General features: G+C 36.6%; 1 protein-coding gene and 1 long non-coding RNA gene across 2 annotated transcripts in view; one reads left to right on the forward strand and one right to left on the reverse strand.

Annotated features, from left to right (window-relative positions):
• wdr11 (WD repeat domain 11) overlaps positions 1-26043 on the forward strand; it is a 123239-nt gene that overhangs the window by 12153 nt on the left and 85043 nt on the right. Inside the window, exons 3-5 of the mRNA XM_051126725.1 lie at positions 15412-15565; positions 16511-16684; positions 17159-17351. Of these exons, the coding sequence (XP_050982682.1) occupies positions 15412-15565; positions 16511-16684; positions 17159-17351 (521 nt within the window). The remainder of the gene's footprint in view (positions 1-15411; positions 15566-16510; positions 16685-17158; positions 17352-26043) is intronic.
• LOC127175587 (uncharacterized) lies at positions 2544-5275 on the reverse strand. Its single transcript, XR_007829009.1, has 4 exons — positions 5243-5275; positions 4969-5091; positions 4794-4877; positions 2544-2742 (listed from the first exon to the last, which is right to left on the reverse strand). It is a non-coding gene; the product is annotated as an uncharacterized LOC127175587 (long non-coding RNA).

A 26043-nucleotide genomic window follows, 5' to 3' on the forward strand; every position in this document is an offset into this window, starting at 1 on the left:
TCACATTATGAAATTAGGACAAAAACATGCTGAAAATGATATTAAGCAGCAGAATTTGTTGAAATATCAAAATTATAAATAATAAATAAAAAAACAAATATTACTTTTTGAAACTGAGGTAGAAATCAGAAGAACAGGTAATCTTTCACTGCTCAAAGTGCTCCATATAAATATTTCTTATTCACTTCTACAAAATTTTTAATTGGAATAAAGAAAATATTACTTTTTGATACAGAGGTAGAACTCAGAAGAACAGGAAAACTCTCACTGCTCAAAGTTGTGCATATGAACATTTCTTATTCACTGATTCCAAAATTTTGAATTGGAATGCAAAAATGTCAGCATGTCCACATGATCTGGGTTGAGGCTGGCTCTTTTTTTGGAAGCTATGCAACCTGCAGCAGAGAACAGACGCTCAGATGGTGTTGAGGTGCCCGGGATACATAAGTAGCATTTGGCTAATTTGGCCAAGGTGGGGTATTTCTCTTTATTATGTCCCCACCAATCCAAAGGATTTTCATCCTTGGCTAGGGGGCTCTCAACAAAGTAGGCCAGGACTTCATTCCTTATTTGAGTGTTGAGGTCCTCCTCAGCTTTCTCCTCTCTGCTCTCTTTCTCACTGCTGCCTCTAGACTCAAGGAGTGAGTCAAGCAAAGATGTTGAGGGTTTAGCTTCTGTTCTTCTGGCTGAGGTGGTTGTTTGCTGCTGCTGCTGTTCCATCTCCTTTCTTGCTGCGAGTGCTTCAGTTTGCACTTTAGCCTGCACGGTTATAATTTGCTCAGGTGACAGAAATTTCAGTCTTCTGAACCTTGGGTCAAGAGCAGAGGAGAGAATCACAGGATTATCTGCCTGTTCAAAGAGCTGGTTCCATCTGATTTGAAGCTGCTCAACTGCTTTGGCTTGAAAGGACTTTACTGGACCTGAATCAGAGGTAGCACCTTCAGTGCGGAGACTGTTACATATTCCTGCCCGCTCATAAAAACAGTTGCACATTCGAAAGGCTTAAGAGCGGTGGAAAGCTCTTTAACCAGACTCCACTGGTCTGGTTTCAAATCCAGATAGCGTTTGCCTCTGTGAGTGATCAATGGGTCAGACAGAGTAGCAGTTACAGGCCACCTCTGTTCAATCGGTCTGTCAGTCATGTAGAATGTACTGTTCCATCTGGTACTTACATCCTGAACAAGCTTGTGCTCAGGTGTGCCCATTTGTTTCTGTTTTTCTTTGAGCTTACTGCAGGCTAGCTCACTTTTTTTTGAAGTGTTCTACCAGACATCTTGCAACTCCAACAGCTCTTTCAATGCCTTTGTCCTTTAAAGCAGCATTAATCACCAGCTGCAATGTGTGGCCAGTGTAGCGTATACTGGTCCACCTATGTTTCTCCTCCAGTAGTTTTGCAGCAGCCACAATGTTTGCACCATTGTCATGTACACCCTAGTGAAAAAAAAATATGCTAAGTATACTTGCAGCCAGACTAATTGTCAGTATACTTCAAGTGTGTTACTGATTAGTTAACTTGAAGTGTGCTATTTTGGAACAACTAATTTTGTGCTAAGTATATTTTAGTTGTAATTAAATTGTAGTAAAGCATAACTGTAAGTGTATTTAGTGTACTTTTATGTGCTAAATTGGAACAACTTCAAGTATACTTAGTATACTTTAAGTAAGTATATGCTGTAAGCTAATTGCATGCTTGATTAGTGATATTAAAGTGTACTTTGTTTGTATTACAAGTATATTACAAATTAATTAAGGGTGTCTTCAAAATATACAAGAAACACACCATAAATATATTATTTTTGAGTAAAAATATGCAAATATTTTCCCCAATGCTGAATGCACTCGTTGTCAGGGTCATTAAAACAGTGTGAGTGAAATTCAATTGTTGGCCATGCAATAGTATTTACTTGGCTGTACTTGTGACATCACAAACTAGTAGCTGAACTTCCTGTCCAGTACACTGTAAATCCTAATAAGTTCAGCTTACTTAAAAAGTTTGGAAACCAATTGCCTTATTTTGTTAAAGCAAACTTAAAGGTAAAACTAAAGTTAATTTAATAATCAGTTTAAAGTAAAGAAAGCAAACTCTTACAGAGTAAATTAACTAATAAATATCAAGTAGGTTTAATGTCATTTCTAGTTAACATACTCCAGGACATTTACTAATCTTACTTAAGATTTAATAGTAAGATTACTTTATTAATTCTATTTACCTAGCAGTGTTATTTTGTGTTGTGCAAACATCTTAAATGCTGTTATTCTCAACATGGATTTAATCTGCCATTTTAAGCTATGGGAACTTAAAACATTTCGTGCATTTCGGTTTCCACATTTTCTTTATGTAAACTGAACGTATTTTTATTCGTTCAACCAGCATGACATGAACTTAATACAAGTTTGAAATTCTCAACAGTTTATTTTTGTAAAAAACTTTAAGAATATCACAATAATAAAAATTAGCTTTTAAAACATCTGTGTTCTTATAATACTCTTTACAGACTTCTTAACTAAACAGCACTTTGCTGTCATAACATTATCTGGACCCACTGGAACACTGTTAAACAATAGAGCATTTTCAGAATGGCATGCAAACAGAACAGCAAAAATAAAATACAGGCCTTTAAAACCCATTCATGACAATTCTTCCCTCCATGATTGCCTTTATTGCATCCACAATGAGGGCATGTCCTCTGGTAGAACTGTGAGCAGGTCTACAACTGCTTGACTGAAGTCTGCATCCACATCCTAAGTAGAGAAATAAAATAGGTAGAGTGTAAATTTCTTCATTTCAATACTGGAAATGTTCTAAAAGCATATATTGACAAGGAACTTTTAATGCTTTTAATTTATAAGCAAACTGATTCATATTGATGACCAGATGAGTGTGAATGATCTGTGCAAACATCAAGTACAAGGAAATGTAATTAAGCTTTAAATTATGATCACCAAAGAGAGATGACGAGATTTATAGTGTGACAGTGACATTTCACAATACATGCTTTAAATCAGAGCAAAAGTGTAAATTATCATTTGTGTCAACTATTACTGCATGCCTTGTCTTGGAAGTCTTGGAATATTACACACAAGTTCCATGGACTAAATGTTTTGTACATTGTTTTCAACATTATAGATGTGAATTCACAGAACTTTTTTTTTTTTTTTTTACAACATGCTAAGAATGCTAAGAGCATTTTCTCTTGTGTTATGGAGTGATGGATCACACCCATCATTTACATGATTTTATCTTAAAGGGTTTGTTCACCCAAACCAAAGATTAAAATTAGCCCATGATTTACTCGCCCTCAAGGCATCCTAGGTGTGTATGACTTCATTCTTTTAGACCAATCCAATCAGAGTAACATTTAAAAAATGTCCTGGCTCTTCCACGCTTTCCATGGCAATGGGCAGGTGTTTCTGTTCAACAGTTCAAAAGGAGTGCAAGAAAGCGCATCCATCCATAATAAAATGTGCCTCACACATGAATAAAGGTCTTCTGTAGTGGATTGATGCATTTTTGTAAGAAAAATATACACATTTAAAAAGTTTTAAACACTTTTCTCTCACTTCCACTAACTGTCATACGTGCAAGCCTTTCCAGGTGGATGTTGTAGGACGTTTGTGTGCATGCGCTGGTGTAAATATGCTAGTCGAAATGTAAGTTTCGACTAGCAAAGAAAAGTTTGTTTACAGGAGCAAAGGAAGCAAAGTTTCCTTACTTTAGCAAAAGAAAACCAGTCTGCTCTTGGTTTATATTGAAATCCTCCGACATTCTTCTTTATGGATCTTTGTTTTGTACTTCTAATTCGTTACTGGTGTTTCATTTCGCTCTGTCCTGTGCTTCCATGTTTGTCACTAATCACCGGCGCATACGCACACGTACATCCTACATCAGCTGCCCGGGATGGCTTCTGCCTATGGCAGTTAGCGGAAGTGAGAGAAAAGTGTATAGTTTTAAATATGGACATTTTTCGTACAAAAACATATATTCGCTACAGAAGGCCTGTATTCACCTCTCGGAGCCGTGTGAGGCACGTTTTATTATGGATGGACGCATTTTACTGCACTTCATTAAACTGTTGAACAGAAACAGCCACCCACTGACATTATAAAGCTTGGAAGAGCCAGGATATTTTTTAATATAACTCTGATTGTATTGGTCTGAAAGAAGAAAGTCATATACAATAGGGCTGTACGATAAATTGCATGCGATTGTCATGCGCATCTTGTCAGTAAAGACGGTTATGTGATTACACAGAGCCTTAGTTCACTGACAAGCTACGCAATATCGCGTTCATACGCGCAGGTGAATCGCATTCGATTATGAACGCGATATTGCGTAGCTTGTCAGTGAACTAAGGCTCTGTGTATTAAATTCCGCTCCATCTGAATGCATGTGATAGAGATTTACTACTAATCACAGAACCATCTTCACTGTCGAGATGCACATGACAATCACATGTGATTTATCGTGCAGCCCTAATATACACCTAGGATGCCTTGAGAGTGAGTAAATCATGGGCTAATTTCCATTTTTGGGTGAACTAGGCTCTTTATTTCAAGAAGTTTATTTCAAAGTGTGTAATGATGTTTGTGATCACTCAACACAATTTCACGAATTTAAAGCATTTACACCAATTTCAGTAATAAACTGTTTCACAAAAGACAAATATAGCATCTACTGCAAAACTAAAAAAAAAAAAAAAATACACAGAACCTTTGACAATTTTTCATAACCAGAACTATATTCATATTGAATAAAACAAAATGATGTGAGCAGAAAATCCAGTAATACTTACGAAACACATCCTGTAAAATTCCTGTGGGTCATCCTCCAGGATGACTGAAAGGCCCTGAAGTACTGCAGTGGAAACATCAGATGACTATGAAAAAATAGAGACAGGCTAAGGATAACAATCATAAGCAAATCATGATTTAAAGATGACAACTACAGTCAACATGATAAAGAAATACCTTTTAATTAACTTGATGTGAAATTTAAAATCCTTTTTTCTAGAAAATGTCAAAAGTGCAGAGTCTGTGTCCAGTGCTGCGCAGAACTCAGATCCGAGATATGCGACTGAATCCTGCAAAGATCTAAGAACAAACATTAAGTGGCTATTAACATTTTGAAGGACACAATCCATAAACACACTTTTTGAAAAGGAATAGGGTTTTGAAAATTTTGGAAATGAAAAAAAAAAAAACAGGTTCACCCAAAAATAAAATTAGCTATTAATTTACTCACCCTTACGCCACCCAAGATGTTCATGAGTATTTTCTTCAGCAGAACAGCAAAGAAGATTTTTAGCTGAAAATGTGGCCTTTGGTGATTGATAAAATTTAAGTCAGAGACTGTCCATTTTTGGAGGGAAAAAACATATCAAGGAGCACAAAATTAATACCTGTTGCTCCTGATGATATACTGAGGTTTTATCAAGATGATCGATCTGTGGAAGAAAATGAAATAAATGCTTTTAAGTCTCATTTACTGCATTCATCTTATATTTATCTAAGTAGATCCTCTCTGCAAAGTATAAAACACAAATGTAAAGAATGTCTGTTATGTCACAAACATAGCACTTGTAACAAACATAAACTAAAGCATCTGAACTTACATTTCCACTGCACAGCAGTCATCAGCTGGTATTCTAAAATAATAAAAAAGTGTTATCCATCAATCAAAAATCAGTGAACAATGAACAAACAAAACCAAATGTATAGAGTATTTTTTTCTTATGTAATGTAAATGGAAACATCTGGTATTTTAAAACTAAGATCGTTAACTTACATTTAAATAAGTTTCAATGTTATATATACTCTGCTTGAGGAGGTGGGGGTGATGGGTCTGCTGAAGACTCGTTGACAATCTCAGAATGCGTGTTGTTTGTTACTGCCTGCACATTACCGTAATTATCATACTAAGCACGCATACTATTTTCGTCGCAACCAGGTATTTCTAACAAATAATGCTACGGCTTGACTACAGTTTAGCACTCATAGTTGCTTTCAAAATCGCCGTGTCAAGTTAAAAGAGTTATTTTAAAAGAACCCGTCTGAAGATGTAGCGTTCTTTTCCATCCGTTTGTACACTGGATTGCGCGCTCTCTAGCGTGAATGCGGCGGTGTCTCTGAGCTCCTCATTCGAATGTACCGCGTCCAGAATAAAATATCCTACAGCATATGCTAAGCGTTTACGAAATTAAAAACGATCTCCTCGTTTGAAGTGTTTTGTTTACTTCTCACTGAATTTTGAATTCTGCAAAACGTCACATGAAACAACCGTCGTTCAAATTACTCCTATTCTCGTAACTTATCACTAGCACGAATGGATAACATAGTAATTAATAGACAACCAGGCAGCTAATTTTACAGATATGAAGTGGACATTAAGTTAAGTGGTTTGAACAGAAATCGCTTCAAATAATGTGCAGGGTCAACCGTGTTTGAGTTCTTTGAATGGGCTAAGATGTTCCACAAAACAACATGCAACAAAGTGCATAAAATCTAACCATCATAAGGACTAGCAAGCAAAAAATGAGACTTAAATTAAAAGCTTTCCTCTGCAAACACACGTTGAGTCTTCAGCCGTTGTGCTTCTGCGACGTGGGGGAGGGACAATTGTCGCCCAGTGCGCATGCGTAACAGCATGTCTTGGACATTTTGAGTAATTTTACTTAAATTTCATTAGTTATGGGAACTATCTGTTGTAATATTTCAGCAATGAAAAAAAATTAGTAAACTCAACATTTTGGTTAAAATAGAGTAAACTTACTAATATTTTTATAGCAAGGAATACTATTTGGTTTTACAGTCTAGAACACTTTTTCTAGTGTTCGTATGGTGTGCTGTTGGTATAAAATTATAAATGCATTGATGTACATGGACCCCTCTGTGACATTGTATCAATTTATTAAAATACTTAAATCACAATTACAAGAGTAGCATTTTGTATGTATGCATACACTTCATTTAATAATATTTTAAATGGGCTTTAAATGCATTTATCATGTTTTATTACTTTCTGTTGTAAGCATGAAGTACACTTAAAAATTACTCCAAAATTTTACTTAAAGCATACTAACAAGTTCTTTAATAATGTACTTTAAAAGTATACTTTCAATGCATTGTTACATTTCAGCACACAGTTAAAAATAATGCTAAAATATATTTACATAAAGTGCAAATAAATACACTTTTAAAAACAAACAAAACTACATTTCAAGTATATTTTTAGAAAATATATTTTTTAGAAAATATACTAAATTACAATTATTTTAAAGTGTGTTAAAAGTTGTATTGTGAAAATAGGTAAAAGCATGGTGGTAATACACTTATAATATATTTACAACTTTTGGTTAGTATATTTGCAATGTACTATTGAAACAGGAAATATATTACAAATACAATAAAGTATACTTTTTTTTCACTAGGGCAAGGGCAGTAATTTTCTCAAAAGGGATTTGAAATTTGACTACTACTCCTTCCAGCCATTCTGCAATGTTGTTTGCGGTATGTCTGTCTTCCAGTGGCAAGGTGGTAAGGCAGACAGATGTCATCTTCCAGTCATGTCCAATGTAATGCCAAGGTATGCTTCAGTGGCAACACTTGTCCATATATCAGCAGTTAAAGCCATTCTGCTGTTGGTGGTGTTCATAGCAGACTTAACTTTTTCAAATGCCTCCTGGTACTTTCTCTCCATTAATTTTGTGAAGTGGGTTCCTGATGGAAGTATGTATCCTGGATTAAGGATGCCAGTCATTTTTTTTAAATCCTTCGTCTTCCACCACTGACATTGGCCGCATGTCAGTTACCAACATACTCAGGATGGCATCTGTTATAGTGGCTGCTTGTTGAGGAGTGCATGGGGGCTTTCTTTTTTGAATGAACTCACTCATGCTGAGTTGTCTCTTTCTGAAAAATTATGCAAAATTGAGTATGCAAAGTGAAGCATTTTATGTAAATCAACATTTGTTTTGTTTTTAATAATAATTGCAGATGGCAAGTTGACTATATATATATATATATATATATATATATATATATATATGTGGGTGTGTATATATATATAATATGTATATGTATATGTATGTATGTATATATACAGTGCCCTCCACTAATATTGGCACCCTTGGTAAATATGAGCAAAGACGGCTATGAAAATAAATCTGCTTTGTTTATCTTTTTGATCTTACATTCCAGAAACCTCCCAGCTTTCTGCCATGGTTTCACACAAAACAAAACTACTCTGCGTGCTGTGTGCACATGAGACTGTTACTTCAAACTTGCTTAATGCTGGACAGTATTTATTTATCCTTCTTTTCACATAGCAGTAATCCAAAAAGTTTTAATGATAATTAAAATGTGAAATGGTAATACTGTTGGGAATTTTATGATGATTTATCATCATACTGATAATCGTTTCATCTCTAGTTTTCACGTTGTCACACAGCAATGTTCAGTTGACTAAAACAGAAAGTTGAAAAGTAGACATGTGCTTTTCTTAGTTAATTTGCTGTAATACCAAAGGAACATTCTGCCATCAGATAAGTTGCTGTTATAGTAACAAATGTCATGACAAATGGGGCTCACCATATATTGTCTATTCCCATAAAGCATTGCAAGTGACATCAAGTTGGTTTACACTCTGAAACAACCAATTTTCCCATGGTAGGGGACCTGGAAATGGGATTTCCCAGCACTGAAAATTCTTTAAAAGTAATAAAATATTTAAAGGGGTCATGAACTGTTTAATCAAATTCCCCTTGATCTTCTGACATTTAACAGGTCAATGTATTCTAAAAACAACTATGAAACCAAGCTCAGAAAAAGACTCATTTTGGAATGTGCCACTTTATGGCGTAATAGTGAGGCAAAAGCCTGTGGACCGTTTATCCGCTCGGACCAGAGTTCAAACTGCCGCCCTGCGCGAGCTTACTAGAGAAGATGCATTCATTATCTGGATGCGGTGCGGACACGCCTGGAACGTGTCGCACTGCATGCGCGTCGCTTCTGTTATGAGCGCAGCTGCTGCGCACCTACATTTGAAATAACGAACTTCAGCGCGCAAAAGAAGTGATATGTGAACGGCTTCGTCACGTGAGCACTAAACAGCACTGTGAGATCCAGTGTGAAACACTTGAATTCAGCAATGAACACAAATGACTCTGTGATTCAAACTAGTTTAAAGCTGTGTGCAACGAGACAGTCAGAAGGCTTTTCAGTCTACACATCTCCATCATTTACCATGGATTTACTGTAGTAACACTGCACTATGGTATTGTGGCAGCAATGTGAGATTCACATTGAATTTTATTACAGGAGTAATGGTATATAATTATAGTATGGATGTATTTGTGATTAAGTTATAGCATGTGTGCATTTATACTGAATGTCATTCACCTACAGCAGTCTATCATTATCATTATCATTATCAGACGTCCCAAACCTGTTTCTTGATTTGAAACAATATAACTCAACATGCAGAAATTAATTTTTCTATTTAGATATTTATTTTGTTAAGGAAAATTAATTGTCTGGTTTCTACAGCTTTCACTTTGGAATAAAAATCTGACTTTAAACTTGAAGGAAATAAAGATTTGACATTTATTGTGATAATTATCGATATCGGCTGATATGAAAAAAATTATTGTGATGTAGTAGGGCACGGTTTTGTTTACTATATGACATGAACACAAACTTAATCTTGCTGTGATAGTCACTTCATGTAAATTTTACCGTCTCATTTGAGAAAACTCATCAAAATAACAGTGCAGTTTAACGTAACAGAAATGTATTAGTCTTGTATTACTTTTGTACAGTATAATGTAGGTGTTTATATATTCTATTTCTGCCAAATTTAAATTAAACAGTCAAATGATAAAAATAAATATTACAACTGGATTAACCACGTAACTGTAGAAAAAGTACTAGAATTATTTCAGTACGGGTCCTTCAGTTCAGTACGCATGTGTTCCAAACAAATACAGTATTGTTTAACCACTGAATGAGTGGAACTTCATTGAAATGTTACTTTTGATAAGAAACAGTTCCATCTTCCAAATTATGCCCATTTTTTCAGGAAATTCAAACAATAAATGCCGTTTTGGCACTCTTTGATGTGGCACGACAGATCGCTGTTTAAATCGTCTTAGTTTATACGGCAACACGGAGTGCAAGTGAACGTGATCGTCCCTTCCTCTTTACTATTTGTTTCAACTCAAAATAAACATGCATGAACATCTCATGCCTCATGTAATCGCTCAGTCAGTGTTTCAATCATGGAAAGACATCAATAAAACAAAATGTTACATAGCATTTAATTTACCTCAGGCAAATTATCAGTGTCTACAGCTCAATAGTTCAATAGAGAAAAGAAGTCTAGAGAAGAGCATTTAGCAAAATATTAGGGTGTATTTGACCTAGGTGATCTGAACCATGCTCGAGCGTGTTTGACCTGCAAAGACCGGTTCGTTTGACAAGTGTAATTGCTTCGTACCATGCCTAGGTGCGGTTCGTTTAGCCCTTCCCTGGCTCAGTTGGAAGAGAAGGGCCAGATCACCATTCAGTTGGGCTTGGGCGTGGTACGCATGTAGTGTGTATGCTAATTGCACCAGAGCGTGGAAATTCTGATATGTGCAGCACAATTGCGTGGACATTTCTGAGTAGCAAAAGCAATAGATCTGTTAAGCAGTATTTTGTGAGAGGGTGATGTGTCACCGCATCCTAGTGTTGGGTTCGAGTCCACCTAAGTCGAGTCAGAGTCGAGTCCGAGTCTTTTACCAATCGAGTCCGAGACGAGTCCGAGTCCGAGTCTAAAATGGGCCGAGTCGGACTCGAGTCCGAGTCAAGTCCGTCCGAGTCCAAGGAAACACTACTGTTTGTCAGTATCTTAACACTGTTTTAATCCAGGGGTGCCCAAACTCGGTCCTGGAGGGAGGTGTCCTACAGATTTTAGCTCCAGCCCCAATTAAACACACCTGACACCTGAACCAGCTAATCAAGCTCATACTAGGCATACTAGAAACCCCCTGGCAGGTGTGTTGAGGCAAGTTTGAGCTAAACCAAGGACCAGGACCGAGTTTGGGCCCCCCTGTTTTTAACCTTTACAACTAGAAAAATGCAATGTCAGTTGAAATGTAAGAAAAGCAAACCTCGAGTGGATCTTGCCATTTTGATTTTTGATTTCACAACATCTCATAATTAGTGTCCATGCTCTGCTTAGCAAACTTAAAGTCATGCAACAGAAGTTATGGCTGATCTATGTAATGTGACATTTTAGAGTGAAACAGGTTTTAGAATGTGAAAAAATATAGGGCGGGACTTGACTTTATTCACTGATATAGTAAATGTATAAATTCAAGGGTGGGGGTAAAGGAGTAGGTATCTTGGTGAACAGGACCTTAAGAGCAGAAAACATGTAGCCTCTTGCAGCACCTCTTTTATTTTGGATTGTGGCTGTGTGTGTTTTGGGTTGTATATGACTTTTTTTTTTTTTTTTTTTTTAATGAAAATGAGGTTTTGAAGGATAAACCTAGTCCTTACAATGGCACACACTGTGTATAAAGCCCTACCTGTACTTTCCATAAGTCACAGCAAACTCACACCTGTTTTATTTTTGAATGCATTTATAGTTACATTAATTACAATAAATTACATTATATAAGTAATAATTGATGATGGGCCATTTAATTATTAGAAAATCATGCACACCCAAGATGGTTTTGGACCCATAAAAACTGTTGCTGCAAAGATGTTAGAAAAATTATTTTACTTTCAAGCTAGAAACTGACACCATGTTTAAATAATAATAATTTCAATACAGAAAAAACTAATCAACTAATGTAAGTAAAACATTCTCGAGCTCAAGGCAAGTAAACACTCCAAGTATTACTTACAAGCAAAAGTATTAATACATATATTAATCAAAAATACAAATGAAATAATATTTTTTAAAATAGAATCTTTTTTAAAATAGAATTGTAGATTATTTTTTGTAAGTTTTTTTTTGTGTAGGTCTATATAAAGGCTATTACAGAAATAGACTACAGACATTTCATGAAGTAATAAATGTTAAAACTGCAAAATCTTCACTGTATACATTAAAGATAATTCTTATTACAGTTAATAAGTGATTCAGTCAAGAACAGTGAGTGATTTTCTCTTCTTTTTTTTTGTTGTTTGATTATTGTTACGCTGCTGTCGCTTTAACATCTGATGCACAGATCAAATATTTTGTCGCATCAGTATTTCTCCCAGCTGTTAAGGTTTACTTATGACAAAACCGACTTCATTTACATGAATAGTCTCCAATACGAGCATGTGTGTAGCAATAACAGAGCCTATTAGAAGCGAAAGAGAACTGTATTCGCACACTGACTGAGAGGCGCGTTCTGTGAGCGCGCTTTGAGTGTGTGCCACTAGTGATGCGCGGATGGCGGTTATATCCGCGGGTCGGGTGGGTCGGGTAATAAAAAAAATGCATTCTGATTATTTGCGAGTGGGTCGCGGGTGGATGAGATGAATCAGTAATGAGGCAAATGTTAACTACATTTTCTAAAATATGAACCTGTTCTAAATACTTTTTTTCAGGCAAACGATTTCATTTGTGTGTGTGTGTGTCTGTGTGTTCACCTGTTCGAGAAGTTGTGACAGAAAAAAAGACATTCCAGATCAAGTTTGAAGGGAGTTACGCATGTGTTAATGCTACTGAGTAGGGTAATATTTAGTGGTGTAGTGCAGTACCTGCGGATACCCATTTTTTAATCCGTCGGCTTTGCGTATACCCACTTCTAAATTCCCTCTGATGCACATCATTCAGTAGTGTCCTGCATTAGCCAAAATCATGACAGGCCACCATTTCTAATTCAATCGTATGTGAATAAATGCAAATGTTCCCTCAAAACACATAGTAAAGACGGTAAGGAATGTGGCGCCGGCTTCCTTTGAAATATGTTTGATGATTGCGCCTGACATGCGCCAGCACCAGATTTGCCGAGTAGTAAAATTAACAATTATTATTGATTACTAATTTGAATCAGTACATTATAACGAAAACAATACCTTAAAAATGAAAAGAATTAGATTTTTATGATCTGATATTTCTTAAACTGGGTGAACCCCTGTAATCTTTTGTCCAGGGATCCAGTAGACGTTCAAACACCCACTTGATTTCATCAGAGATTGCGGAGAGTCACGTCCAGATGTCAACGTTATTCTTTTTAGCGTGGCTTTGGCTTAAAAGCACGAACGATTAAGCTTATATAAGAGTGCAGCGATGTGCAGATCAGCTGAATCAATCTGCTGATAAAAATTAACCATCCATTCATCATATCATCATGCAAAACTAACAATTAGAATAGTCGTAAACGACGATCGGGTGCGGGTCAGGTGCGGTTATCTACATCAGAGAAAAATAAAGGTGCGGGTGGGTGGCGGGCGGATAATTTATTTGAAGCTGCGGATTCGGGTGACGTTTGAGCTCATCCGCGCATCTCTAGTGCGTACATAAAACCATCGGCTTTCAAGTAGCCTACTGGACAAGACTTTCGTGATGATGCATCGAGTCAGTGACATTTCCGTCAACTGTCTCTGGACTCGGACGGACTCGGGATATTTTCCGAGTCCGAAAGGCTTGAGTCCGAGTAAAGTCCGAGTAAAAATGCATCCGAGTCCGTGACAAGTCCGAGTCGCCTAAAAATTGTACTCGAGTCCGAGTACGAGTCTGAGTACCCCAACTCTACCGCATCCCAAAGAGTCAAAATATTAAAACACAAAGTTAACAAAACAATGCACTTCAATGTGCTGAGCGAGAACGCTTCTTTGCTGCCTTCAAGTGCTATCGGTAACTTCCTATTTCCCGCTTATGAAGTTGTGATAATGAGCTCATTGGATTCAAGTTGTCAGAAAGAATAAAATGTAATATTTTAATGGTTGATAACCTTAAATATTTACCATGCAAGATACCTTGCTGACGATTCTGGATTTTTAGTTAAATACATCCTTGTTTTTTTTTACTGTTTATAATACATACAATATGCTTAAAATGCAAATACATAAGTACGTAGAATGCAATGTGCTATTAACTAGTTACATGCCTATTATTAACATATTGGCTGTTTATTAGTACTTATAAAGCACCTATTTTGCATGACCATAGGCTACATCCCTAATCTTACCCAATACCTGAACTTAACAACTACCTTACTAAAAATGAAGATAAGCATGATCTTCAATTCCTGCGCTAATATGGGAGAGTGAGTGTCATCACTGGTGAGAGAACTTACTTTCAATACTTTTAATTTAGGTGAATGTATTTTAAACCCCTGGCTGTATGTTACACCAAACTTTCAGTTTAATTTTCGGCAGTTTGTGCACCTGCTTGCTGTAGAGACGTTCATCCATGGCAAGTCATATCTATGGAGTTGCATGTTGCAGTAGCGATATAGTAAAATTAATATCTTGTTCAACAATCAGGTGCATTTACACTTGTTCAGTTGCTTCTGGAATGTGTGCAGACCACCTCCTGGAGTGTTTTGCGACATCTGATTGCAGTGGAATGTGTTTTGGGCCAGTCCATCATTTTTTCTTTTTCTTTCTTTCTTTTGTTATTATTATAATTATTATTAATGAGCCGGATGATGCAAATTATTCAGGCGCACCCACCAACCACTTTCTTTCTCCGCAAGTGAGTGTGAGTACATTCTTAGACTATATACAGTAGTCAGCATTTGAAGTGGATCAAAATCTTTCATCAGAGTTGTCCTAAAACTAAAACAATACCTGTTTGTGTCCTAGGACAACTTTGATTAACTTTTTTGATCAACTTGAAATGTTGACTACTGTAGCCTACTCATTATATTTTATTTTACCTGTTCATTATGTCTTAATGTAGGTTTAAATAAATCTGTTATGAAACAAGTTATGACAGCCACTGTGTAAACAAATATATTCAACAACAAGTAGACATTTTATAATTTAGAAGTTAATTTAGACAGAAATGCACAGGATTAGGATGTGACCCTGATGTACCCAGTTATTAACTTATTGAGTTAATAGAGCAATGCTGATTGTTTACAGTTTAATGGAAGTTACTCCCACAATTCAAGTAAAGCATCATCATCATTTATGCTACTGACATGAATTGTACTTCATATCATGTGCCTTTTTAAGGAGTGATGTGTGATTGCTTTTCTACATAATAATTGAAAATTCACCAATCAGTTGACTTAAAAAATCCTATAGACTCGCACCAAAAAGACGCCATGCATACTTATAGATGTCTTTGATATGGACTCTTTTGACTAGGGCAGCCGTTTAGCAACACACTTACAACCACTCAGACTTTATCAACTGCATCAGAAAATACAAATGGAAATAATCTTTTGTGGTTGTTGTGTCCTATTTTTACTTAATTAGGTAAAATGGTCCAGAGAAAACTATCACCACAGTCTCAGCTCACCATACTCTCTGCGCCTGGCGTCTGCAGATGCAGCAGGGAAGATTATTGTGTGGGATGTGGTGAGTGGTATGGCACATTGTGAGATCCAGGAACACACCAAACCTATTCAGGGTAAGAACCCTGTTTACTAAGCTAAGTGTTTACCTACTGGTTAACCGAGAAATGGGGAAAAGCAAATGACATATGGACTATTATATGTTGTTCATATTATATGTGATATTGTTTGATTAGTTGATATTTATTTAGACTACCAGTCAAAATGAGTGAATTTCATACCACTTCAGCTATAGGTATGAAATTAGTTCTGTAGACAGATATAAATTATGTTCAATTATAGACTTTTAACATATTTTTAAAAATCAAATATTATGTAGTATATATGCATCTATTTAACTATCAGTGGCAGTTATGAATTCATTTGGGAAGAAAGTAACTACATGCACGAGAGACGTTTTTTGAGACATTCTTTGATTGTTCCTTATTTTATTTACATATTTATACTGTTGATATATCACACTCTCAATTGTGCAGTGCAGTTGTGCAATGATAACAACATTAGTAGACCAGCACAGTATCTGTGGCACTTGGTCTGTGGCCTCTTGCTTACCGAATCACAGCCGTGCTGATGTAGAGGCATATCACACTCCTGCTCATTTCATATTGCTGATATTGCAGGGCTTGGATATATTACGGTTTTAATTTGTGTAATATTTTTATATAAAGAAAATGAAGCCAGCTTTGGGACCATTTAAAGGTTTTGCATTGTGAAAATGTATTTTAATTAATTAAGAATTAAGCACATATTCAGCCCAAATACGCATTACCATAATGCTTTTAAAAGCCATTATTCACATTTTCATGATGATTTTAATTAATTGATGTTACTGTAATACAATAATTATTCACTGCATTTCATCAAAAATTACTCTAATACAATTATATAAATTAGTAATATGTTGAAGGCAGCACAGCATAAACTACCTTAGTGTTTAAATACTTAACCATTAAAATATTACAACATTTTCATTATTATTAACATTCATATATATTGATCAGATATGGACTGGCTGTGGGCTCAGGATGCATCTCGTGATCTTCTTCTGGCCGTCCACCCTCCCAACTACATTGTTCTGTGGAACGGAGACACTGGCACCAAGCTGTGGAAGAAGAGCTATGCTGAGAACATCCTGTCTTTCTCCTTTGACCCCTTTGAGCCCTCCAATTTGGCATGTGTGTATTCTGCCATATTATATTCATAATACTCATAATCATATATTCATAACAGGGATGCACAAATACAGTTGCTGAAAGTGATATTTGAATTGCGAACAAATCATTTGAATTTGGTCTTTTTCTTTGATTTGTTAAAACTGATTCACAAAGCTGGTACAATTTGTATTTGAATAAATGAATTTGTATTGTAATTTGTAATGAATGAATGAAAAAAATCTAACAAAACAGTTAACTACTTTTTAACTTTATATGATATTCCACTTAGTATAACTGTGCTGTACTGAACCTTTCAGCATCGCTGATGTGCTGGTTGTAGTATCTTTGCTTAGTACAAAATGGCATTGTGCATCACTAATAAAAGTCATTATTATGGGGTGCATAATATATAGTGTAATATAGTTTAATGAAGTTAATACCAATTTGCTAAACTGTTTCTCTAATTTTTGCTATTTATTCTTTTCTGTGTGACAGTGCTGACCAGTGAGGGTATAGTGTTTATCACAGATTTCTCACACTCTAAACCACCGGGCAGTGGAGGTAAGAAGGTTTATATCGCCAGTCCTCATTCCAGCCCTGCCCATAGCAAACCTGCTGCGGCTCAACCCACCGGTGCCAAAAAAGCCCTCAACAAGGTCAAAGTGCTCATCACCAATGAGAAACCCACGTAAGTTTAGCATACCCCAGGTGGGGAGGGGCATTGTTTTGTTTTCCCTTTATTTAAAAATAAACGGTTTACCACTTTAGTTGTACGGAAAGTGAACAGTTTATCACTTTAGTAGCGGAAAGTGCTGTGTTCAAGAATGCTGAGTTTTGAAGTGTGAGAGGAGTATCTTGAATGACACTCTTCAGTCTTGTGTTCACACTGTAGCAATTACCTGTAGTTATTACCTGCTATGATGTTTGCAGTGAATGTTAACTGGTAAGAAGCCACCTAAAATTTTTGATCGTGGACAATAAAAATTTCTCCACGATCTGCTTTTGGAGAAATATTGCAGTATCGTGCTATTCTATCAGCTGCAATTCTGGCACCTCCATCTCAATATACTGTACAATGCGACATACATTTACATCAGTGTTAAAGGGATAGTTCACCCAAAAATTATAATTCTGTCATTATTTACTCACTTACATGTTGCCCCAAACCTGTATTAATTTCTTTCTTGTGCTAAATGAAAAATAAGATATTTTGAAGATTGTGGGTAACCAAACAGTAGCTGGTCCCCACTGATTTTAATAATAGAAATTATCAAATAGATAATGTTCAACAGAAAAAAGAAACTCATTCAGGTTTAAAACAACCTAAGAGTGAGTAAATGATGGTATGAAAATAAAACACTATGACAGAATTGACAGACAGATGACAGAATTTTCATTTTTGAAGGTTTTTGGGACATATCCTAATGACAATGACGAAATCAATAATATTCAGAAGAGGATCTATGACATCTGGAAACACCTCTTTTAGTAGCTTAGATGGAATAGGGTCTAACATACATGTTGTTGGTTTGGATGATTTAAACTGTAAGTTTATACAATTCTTCCTTTCCTATAGAAGAAAATGAATAGAATTGTTCCTCAGGGGATCTTTAGTGCACTGATGCGATTCTGTGGCTGATGGCTGCATGGTTACAGTTTTATCTGTAATCGTATCAATCTTGGAAGTAAAGTAGTTCATAAATACTGTTCTGTTGGGAAATGTCTGCAATTGCTGATGTTATTTTTTTTGTTAATTTAGCTACTGAATTTAATAAATACTTGGGGTTGTGTTTGTTTTCTTATAAAGAGACGAAAAGTAATCAGATTTAGCGGTTTTATGGCTTCTCTATAAAAAAAAAAGAACTTTCCACCATGCAACATGAAATGTCCTCCAGCTGCGCTCCATTTTCCGGGCTGCTCTCTTTAGGGTGTGAGTGTGCTCATTATACCAAGATGTCAGACTGTTTTCCTTAATCGTCCTTAAGCGTAAAGGAGCAACCATATCTAAAGTGCTAGAAAAGAGAGAGTCCATAGTTACAAAGAGTTGAATTTACCGCTTTACAGTCATGTGAAAAAGTTAGGACACCCTATTGAATTCCATGGTTTTCCATATCAGGACATCATAAAAAAAAAAACGTGGTCCTTGGCTGGTCTTAAAATTTCGAAAATAAAACCTCAGATGAACAACAACACACTTACTGTTAAAGGACACCCTTACTCTTAACACTGGAATTAAGAGGGTAAACAGTCAAGCACTGCTAATCAAATACCTTTGATTAACTGATCATCAGCAAGTCTGAGCACCTCTATAAAAGCATAAGCTTGTTGCTGGTCTGGAGCCTTCAGGTGTGTGTTAACACAATGCCAAGGAGGTAAGTCATCAGCAATCATCTTAGAGAAGCAATTGTTGCTGCCATCAATCTGAGAAGAGTATTACGGCCATTTCCAAACTATTTGAAGTTTATTCACAAGTGGAAGACATTTAAAACAGACACCTTTCCTTCCAGGAGTGGACGTCCCAGAAAATTCACCCCAAGATCAGACCGTGTAAAGCTCAGAGAAATGGCAGACAACCCAAGAACCCACAGACTCTACAGGCCTCAGTTAACATGTTAAATGATAAAGTTCATGACAATACCATTAGAAAAATATGGGACAAAAATGGCATGTTTGGAAGGCTTGGCAGAAGAAAGCCTCTTCTATCTAAAAAAAACGAACAAACAAAACAAAACAAAACAAAACATTGCAGCACAGTTTAGGTCTGCAAAGTTGCATCTGAACAAAACACAAGTCTTCTAGAATAATGTCCTTTGAACAGACAAAAGAGACCGAAGTGGAGATGTTTGGCCATAATGCACAGCGCCAAGTTTGGTGAAAACCTAAAGAGCATATCAGCACAAACACCTCATATCAAAAGACATGCATGCTGTAGGAGGGCTGATAATTTTGGGCTTGTTTTGTAGCCACAGGACCTGGGCACCTCACAGTCATTGAGCTGGCCATGAACATGAACTCTGTATATCAAAGTATTCTAGAGTCAAATGCAAGGGCGTCTGTCTGACATCTAAAGTGGGGCCAAAATTGGGTCATGCAACGGGACAATGATTCTAAGCACACCAGCAAATCTACAACAGAATTGCTGAAAAGAAAAGAATCAAGGTGTTGCAATATTCTAGTCAAAGTCCAGAGCTCATCCTGACTCAAACTCTGTGGTGAGAGCTGTGCATAAGCAAATGCCCACAAACCTTAATAAACTGGAGCAACGTTGAAATGAAGAGTGGTCCAGATTCCTCCAGAACGATGTGAGAGACTGATAAAGTCACACAGAAAATGAATGCTTCAAGATATTGGCAGTTTAATTATAGGGTGTCCTAACTTTGTCACGCATGATTTTTCCATCTTGGCTTTATTTTTGTTAAATAAATAATGGTGTTGTGTGATATGTCGTGATGATGTTTATCTGAGGATTTATTTTCCAAATGTTAAGACCTGCCAAGGACCAGATAAATTTTTATTATGTCCTGATACAGAAAACCATGGAATTCAAAAGGGTGTCCTATGTTTTTCACATGACTGTAGCTATAAGGAGTGTACACAAGACTAAATAATGATCCAAGATCTCATCGCTTTGATGCAGAATTTCAGTGCCATTAACACCAAATCCATGTGACAGTATTGAATCTGGAGTATAATTTCGAAAGTGAGTACGTCCTGACACGTGTTGTCTAACCCCAATAGAGTTCAGACTGTCTATAAATGCTGATCCCAGTGCATCATTTTTTATGATCAACATGGATATTAAAATCACCAACAATAAGGACTTTATCTGCAGCCAGCACTAACTGGATAGAAAATACTGGTGGCCAGTACAAACGTCACAAGGGATTTATTGTTAACACTTGTTTCTCTGGATAATGTTATATGAAGCACTATTACTGCAAAGGAATCATACTTGAAACCAGACCTCTTTATTTTTATTTGTTTAACCTCAATTAAGTAGTTACCCTTAGATTGGTTTGGGCGTTTTTTGTATGTGCTTGTTCGGAGAACAGCCACAGTCTCTATAGTATGATGTCTAATTGAAAGAGTCTCTGTGTGCTGAGAATTAACAGATTTCTGTGACGTGAGGCGGCTAGCAGATGGTCTGTTTAGCCAGTCTGTCTGTTTCATGACCTGTGCCTCAGTTAGTCAAGTACAAACTCTAAGACTATGTGCCATATTTCTAGAGAGAAGAGCGGCACCACCCCCAGAGGGATGAACACCATCTCTTTTTAACAGGTCAGATCTGCCTTCACAAACAGCTTAATTGACAGGCGATCTAACCAATCATAATGCAGAATCTGCCATTCTGTCTGACAAACAAATCAGACAGGAGAGTAGTTTAACTTCGGTGGACTTAAACTTGAAGAATTGTGTGTATTGACGTGTTTGTAAGACATAGCAGCAGTAACTAAGGAGAGCAGGTTTTTGCAAAGGGTGAATTGTCTATGAAACCTATGTTATTCTGTGGGCACCGGTTAGACATCCACCCACTGAGTAATGACAGTCTGCTATGTATCTTGTCAACACGGTAAGCAGGGAGGGGACCAGAGCATATTACAGTGTCTGACATTGTACTTGCATGTTCATACGCATCATGATGTTTACAGAGGTGAAATAACAACACGGAAACACTTTCATGAGATCAGTACGCACTCATGCATAATACAGCGCAGTGATTAGATCATAAGTTTATTCACATGAATAATACTCAGAAAAGCTTAGAAAACTGATGACATAGATTCATACTCTCCAGCCACGGCAGTCAATCACCAAACCAAATTAATGCATATACCTCACTTTTCATGACGTTGGTTCAACTTTGCTTTTTAAACCAAAAGAATGAAATGGCTCAAAAAATGAATTTAAAAAAAAACTTTTCCCTTAATAATGCTGCTGTTGTTTTCATTGGTGTGTAACTTATATCTGTTAACATCTCAAAAAATGTTTTAGGATTTTATGACCGTTTAAAGTCCTCATTAAATCAAAATTGACTTTATTGACATGGTTAATAATGCTAGTCTTGAGGTGAACAGTTAATCCGTGCAAGATAATACACTGGAAAAAATATTGTTTGTCTTGGTAATCTTTAATCAAAATCTGAAAATTTGTTTCCACTCTGGAATGGCATTCCTTCTTTGATGTCAATTTGACGGCTTGGCAAAAACTTCCTTAACCACACCCCTCCAACCATTAGGTTGCTATGAGTGAGAGAGAGAGGGGAGTAAAAATAAACCCCCTCCCTCTATTTAACCTTTTGTTTCATAATGAAATACGTCACTACAATGAAAAAGTCGGCTGCAACTTCCGATTCACGTGGACTTTAAAAGACTAGAATAAGAGTACAGGCAGCACATAGGCAAATCCTGTTCATCAGTCAAATTCATTTTGAATTGGAAACACAACAGGTATAAAATATCTGTAAGTAAAAAAAAATGTTAATAAGATGGTGAACACTGGACTGCTACAGATTAGTTGTAAAATTCATTTAATTATTATTCAGAATGCACATATTATTATTATTATTATTATTATTATTATTATTATTATTATTGTGTTATATAAGACTATATAAGTGTTTAGAATTTTTATTTTTTTATTTTGGAGCGTTCAGTACAATTCATTTTAACACAGAATGTGATTAACAGTTCTAATTAACTGACAGCATTAAAATGTAGTAGTAATCTGTGTAACTGTTTGTATGTAGGTGCATTGGACACTGATACCGGAAATGCCTGAGCTGTATTAAATAGAATGTGGAAGTAGTTGCGCAAGTAGACCATTAGTGCTGAGAACTGTTTTTCCTGATGTATAATTAAAAGCTCATATTAAAGAGTTGATTTTATTGTTAAGTCATAGCCATCTGGAGAGAGGAATATATTACCTATCCTTCTGTCTTTCTGTCCTCTCTGACATTCAGACACTTGAGCTGCTTTTGTCTGTTTGATTCCTCTGATTTGTCTTTTTTGATCTTCCATCAATTTGTGCAATGTTTTGCCCTGTGATGTAAGTGGGAATTTTTATGTGGTTTTGTTTTCCATCGATTGTGTCTCTCACTGTCTCGGTGAATGATAGAAGGTCTTAGTGGAGCGCCTTCCTCTGTTCACTACTTTCTTATTAGCAGCAGGGTTTCCACAACCCACTTCCTTTTGCCTCCTGGAGTCTGATTGATTTAGCTTATTCCCAGCATTGATTTCCGTCCTCTAAATAAAAAGCAAGCCCCCTTTAGAGCTCATTAGTTCACTATTAGCCCTGCAGATGAAATGAATAGTGAGTTTCACTTTTGCCCCAAATAAAAGGTGGTGGAAGGAAGGCGAAGTGTGGTGTATGCAGGCACACAAGATGATAAAAAAGGTAAATCAACTTTGTTAAAAGAAGGACGAACATAACCAAACTCAGCTACTGTGATAAACACGTCATATAAATTACTAGGGTAGAGAGAAGTAAGTGACGCCAAGGATCCAAAAGATTGAGGTGGAGACACAATGATGAATGGCTGAGGTAGAACCTGTGTGCCAGAGGACTGTGGCGATGACAGTGTGAGTGAGGGCGGAGTTGGAAGGAGTTAGGAGCCTGACAGAGCTGTAGGAGTGGAGGGACAAGGCGTAGCCTAAGACCCCGGAAGTCCATGGCTATGGCAGAGCGATGACTGACTGAGGTAGAGCCGGTGGGACAAAGGAGAAGAAGTCCAGAAGAGCAGAAAGGATGACGGTCCCAGGTAGACATTCAGCCGGTGAGATTGAGCCAACTGGTCCGTTGGCTGAGGTGGAGTGACCAAAATTCCCTCTGCCATGGTTGTTGCTGGCTCACACCCCTGGTGCAAGAGCACGAAGACGATCAACTATTTTAAAATAACAGCTGAACCAAAGGACTAATCAAATTAGTAACCATAGAAAGTAATTAATGAAGTTTTTTTAACATTTCCTGTGGCTTTTGGGGCCATTAACATGCTTAAAAACTCTTGAAATTTTGCACATACGTTAGGCTGGGCAAAAGGTGGCATTTGGACTCCTTTCTTGTACATAAAATTGGTGATATATTGTATATACACTTCTGATAATATATTTACATACCCCTTTGCAGAATATGCAAGATGTTAACGGTGAACTAGTTTGAAGGTTTGAATAACCTTGAAACCTAATACTGGGTTGTTGCCTTGTACCATGGTGATGATTTAAAAGTGCTTTCAGAGTATTAGGTTATGTTAAAGAGAGAGTTCACCCAAAAATAAAAAAAATTGCTGTAAATTTGCTTATCCTCAGGCCATCTAAGCCTGTAGGTGACTTTTGTCTCTAGATGAACCAGTCAAGTCACTGTTGTTTATATGGTGCTTTTTACACAACAGATTGTGTGAAAGCAGCTTTTCAGTATCAAACAAGAAAATAGTATGTTGAAGGAACCAAAACTCCATCGTTCTCCTCTGGCAAGACAAAACTAGCAGTTCACCAAATCGGACTGTCTGAAATAGTTTGCAGCTCAAGCCAGCAGAGATCTACAAATTACTCAATCAAAACTCACTTTCAAATGTGTCTTACAAGCACTTTGTCTCAAATATGTGCTTGTATATACTCCAGTATATGGTTCTTCAGGTTTTTGCACACACTGCTAGTCAATGGTGGATTGCTGGCATAGACCTGTACATGACCTCAAAAATACCATACCAAAGATCCCTACCATACCATTGACCATACATGACAATTAAATCACAGCACTAATAGCCACCAGCAGTACTTTGTCACTGTTGAGTAAAGAGCACGATTTTCCAGTTTGAAAAACAGAATTTTCTGTTAAAGTCAGGAATGTTCATAGACTTTCAGAATGTCCAGTATACATTACCCACACAACAGGACAGTCACACATCAATTTCTTTGTCAGGATACCAGATCAACTGTCTCCACACTAGTCAAACACAGAAACATAGCATACAAGGTATCTGTTGACATACAAACCTTCACTAATGATCAGATTAAGGAATTGTTGGTCAAGAATATCTGTCTATCTACCTCACCTTTGGCTTCAAGTGTTGTGGTAGTGCAGAAGAAAGACAGAATATCTAATTTCTGTGTAGATTATCGAATGCCATGACATCTTTGGATTGTAGTGAATTTTGCTTCCGCCAACCTAGGAAGGTGAAATAGTGTAGTGATGGGTACTCACGTCACAGGTGAGGGTAATGATTCTCAGATCATGTGTCAGTTAAAAAAAACTCTTACTGTATTATCAACACAAGGAAGACACAAGTTGTAATAAAAAAAAAAAAAATTGACAAAAGATGGACAAGAGTAATCAACAACTACTAAATGAATACCATGAATGAAAAAGGAATAAAGTGCATAAGATGCATAAAATGCAAGGCTCAGAACTTGGTCAGTCCGCTTTGTCTCTCTACCTTGTCTTGATCTACTGTAGCCAAAGCACAATAAACTCATTTAACCTCTTCCAAGGCCCATATTTACAAAATATAGACTTCTGGGAATCCATATTCTGGTCTCAAGAGACCGAGTCAAAGGTTTCGGATCCAAAAGCATCCAAAATGTTCCGGTGTTGCTAGAGGAGGAGTACAGTGAGAAGTGTCTGGTACCCACAGTGACATTCGGCGGAAGTAAAGCTCTTATATAATGATGTATGTGTGCTAAAGGTGTTATCAATGCTGTCATGAATTCACACACCACTGTGTGATGTAATAGAAAAAAACTGACACTGAAGATGCTACCCTCCCCTCATTCCCTGCATTAATGGGAATTTTTCAGCATAACCATGAAAAATATTTATTCTCCCAATGTGAAAATCCTTTACTGGACATGTATTTCACTTAGTCTTAGCACTCTTGAGCGGCTGTGGAGGATTCTGTAGAGACAAGCTGAGCAAAACTCCCCATTAAAGACCAGGGCATTTAAAGAGGTCGCCTTCCAGGAGACTGATGTAAAAATTTGTCATGAACTTGTACACTCTAAGTGCCAAGAAGGGTCAGAGTAGTATACTACTATAAAGTTCTAGAGGATATACTAAGTACTAGAATATTATACATTTGCTAAATTAAATCTAGGGTGTACTCATTTCTGCAATCCTTCTTTTGAACAAAATTGGCTAACTTGTTTTACAGAAAATACTGGAATATATTTTGTTGTTTTTTTATTAAGTGTGTTTAATACATTTTAATTTTGCCATCTTTCCATGAATTATATTATTTTTACATTTTTTACATTTATTCAGAGGGGGTGTACTCATTTATGCTGTGCACTGTAGATAGTCTTAACATTACCCATAGCAAGTATAGAAACCCTCTAGCGCCACCCCAACAGCTCAGAGTTGCACATGTCTGTTAACATAACAATTTTTTT

The sequence above is a fragment of the Labeo rohita genome, chromosome 13, assembly GCF_022985175.1.
Source record: "Labeo rohita strain BAU-BD-2019 chromosome 13, IGBB_LRoh.1.0, whole genome shotgun sequence".
In the NCBI taxonomy this organism is placed as follows: Eukaryota; Metazoa; Chordata; class Actinopteri; order Cypriniformes; family Cyprinidae; genus Labeo; species Labeo rohita.